Here is a 1,321-nt window from a genome sequence, read left to right as displayed (position 1 = left end):
GTCTGTCTTAGGCGGAGTGGGAGGGGGACTCACTCCTCCAGGACCACCATCTGGTCCCCCTTCTGGAAGCTGAGGTCTTCGTGGTGAATGGCCTCATAATCATACAGGGCAACCACAACGATGTCCTCTGAGCCTGCTGGGAAGGGAGACACAAGGAAGGTGTGGTTTCGTCTAAGTGCACCCACAGCCCTGGCTGACCCTCACCCAGCACCTGGCACAGATCTGGGCCCATTGCTTGGTGGCTCCTAGTATAAGTGGGTGTCTCACCATGCTGGGTATGATTCTCAGGTTTAAAGCTAAATGTGTTTTGTTCATGTTACTAAACAGCGTTCTAGAAACACAATAGCCCGTGCAAAGTACCTCAGAGGAAATTTCAGGTATTCTCAAGAGGGGTTTGGCTGTTTGGGATTTTTGACTCAAGCTCTGAGTGGGAACCTAGCGGAATCCTCTGCAGGACACGTGACTCCACTGCATCTGCTCAGAGATACTTACCCTCCCCGATTCCTGGTGGGCTGCTGTTGTTGCTATTAGGCCCCTGTGGGGAAGAAACGGGAGAAGGGAATGAATCTGAGCAGTGTGCAGGGATCCGTGGAAGGGCTGTGTTGAGAAGGAAACCCAAGAGCATCTTACCCTAGCCCTGCACGTCACGGGAGGAGGCCCATATAGGGCAGGGGACATGCCTGGCACTATACAGCACATTAGGGGCAGAGCCAGCAAAATGATCCAAGTTTTTTTTTTTTTTTTTTTTTTTTTTTTGAGATGGTGTCTCACTCTGTCAGCCAGGCTGGAGTGCAGTAGCACAATCTCAGCTCACTGCAACCTCTGCCTCCTGGGTTCAAGTGATTCTCCTGTCTCAGACCCCTGAGTATCTGGGATTACAGGCACACGCCTGCACGCCCAGCTAATTTTGTATTTTTAGCAGAGACTTTAGTAGGGGTTTCACCATGCTGGCCAGGCTGGTCTTAGACTCCTGACCTCAGGTGATCCACCCACCTTGGCCTCCCAAAGTGCTGGGATTACAGGCGTGAGCCCCTGTGCCTGGCCAGGATCCAGGTTTCTTGAGTTGTGGCCTTGGCCTTTGGTCTCAGACATACCAGGGGATACTGCTTGACCCTTCCCCTCAACACTCAGTGAGGGGGTTGGTCCAGATCGGTGTTTTCTGACTAAGTTTGAAGAAATCATAGGTCCACCAATGATTTATATTCCATAAATAGAGGCTCCATTATGTATGTGAAACAATCTAAATGTCCATCCAAAGGGGAAGTGACACCTAAACTGTGGTGTTCTAAGCAGGCTTTTTTTTTTTTTTTTTTTTTTTTTT

General features: G+C 49.9%; 1 protein-coding gene across 2 annotated transcripts; it reads right to left on the bottom strand.

The window, feature by feature from the left end:
• LOC108299306 (tyrosine-protein kinase HCK-like) lies at nt 1-730 on the bottom strand. 2 transcript variants are annotated; one of them, XM_017521592.2, is made up of 2 exons: nt 493-730; nt 1-133 (listed from the first exon to the last, which is right to left on the bottom strand). In XM_017521592.2, exons 1-2 carry the CDS (start codon nt 623-625, stop codon nt 30-32), a joined length of 237 nt encoding a protein of 78 aa, XP_017377081.1. In that variant the 5' UTR covers nt 626-730; the 3' UTR covers nt 1-29. The 2 variants fall into 2 exon arrangements, with proteins under 2 accessions (XP_017377081.1, XP_017377080.1); XM_017521591.2 differs by having other exon boundaries at nt 7-136.
• Between the last annotated feature and the right edge of the window lie 591 nt (nt 731-1,321).

Source organism: Cebus imitator, unplaced genomic scaffold (assembly GCF_001604975.1).
Source record: "Cebus imitator isolate Cc_AM_T3 unplaced genomic scaffold, Cebus_imitator-1.0 Scaffold4865, whole genome shotgun sequence".
Lineage (NCBI taxonomy): Eukaryota > Metazoa > Chordata > Mammalia > Primates > Cebidae > Cebus > Cebus imitator.
The sequence above is the reverse complement of the archived record's forward strand: the minus strand, read 5'-3'. Positions and strand labels throughout refer to the sequence as shown.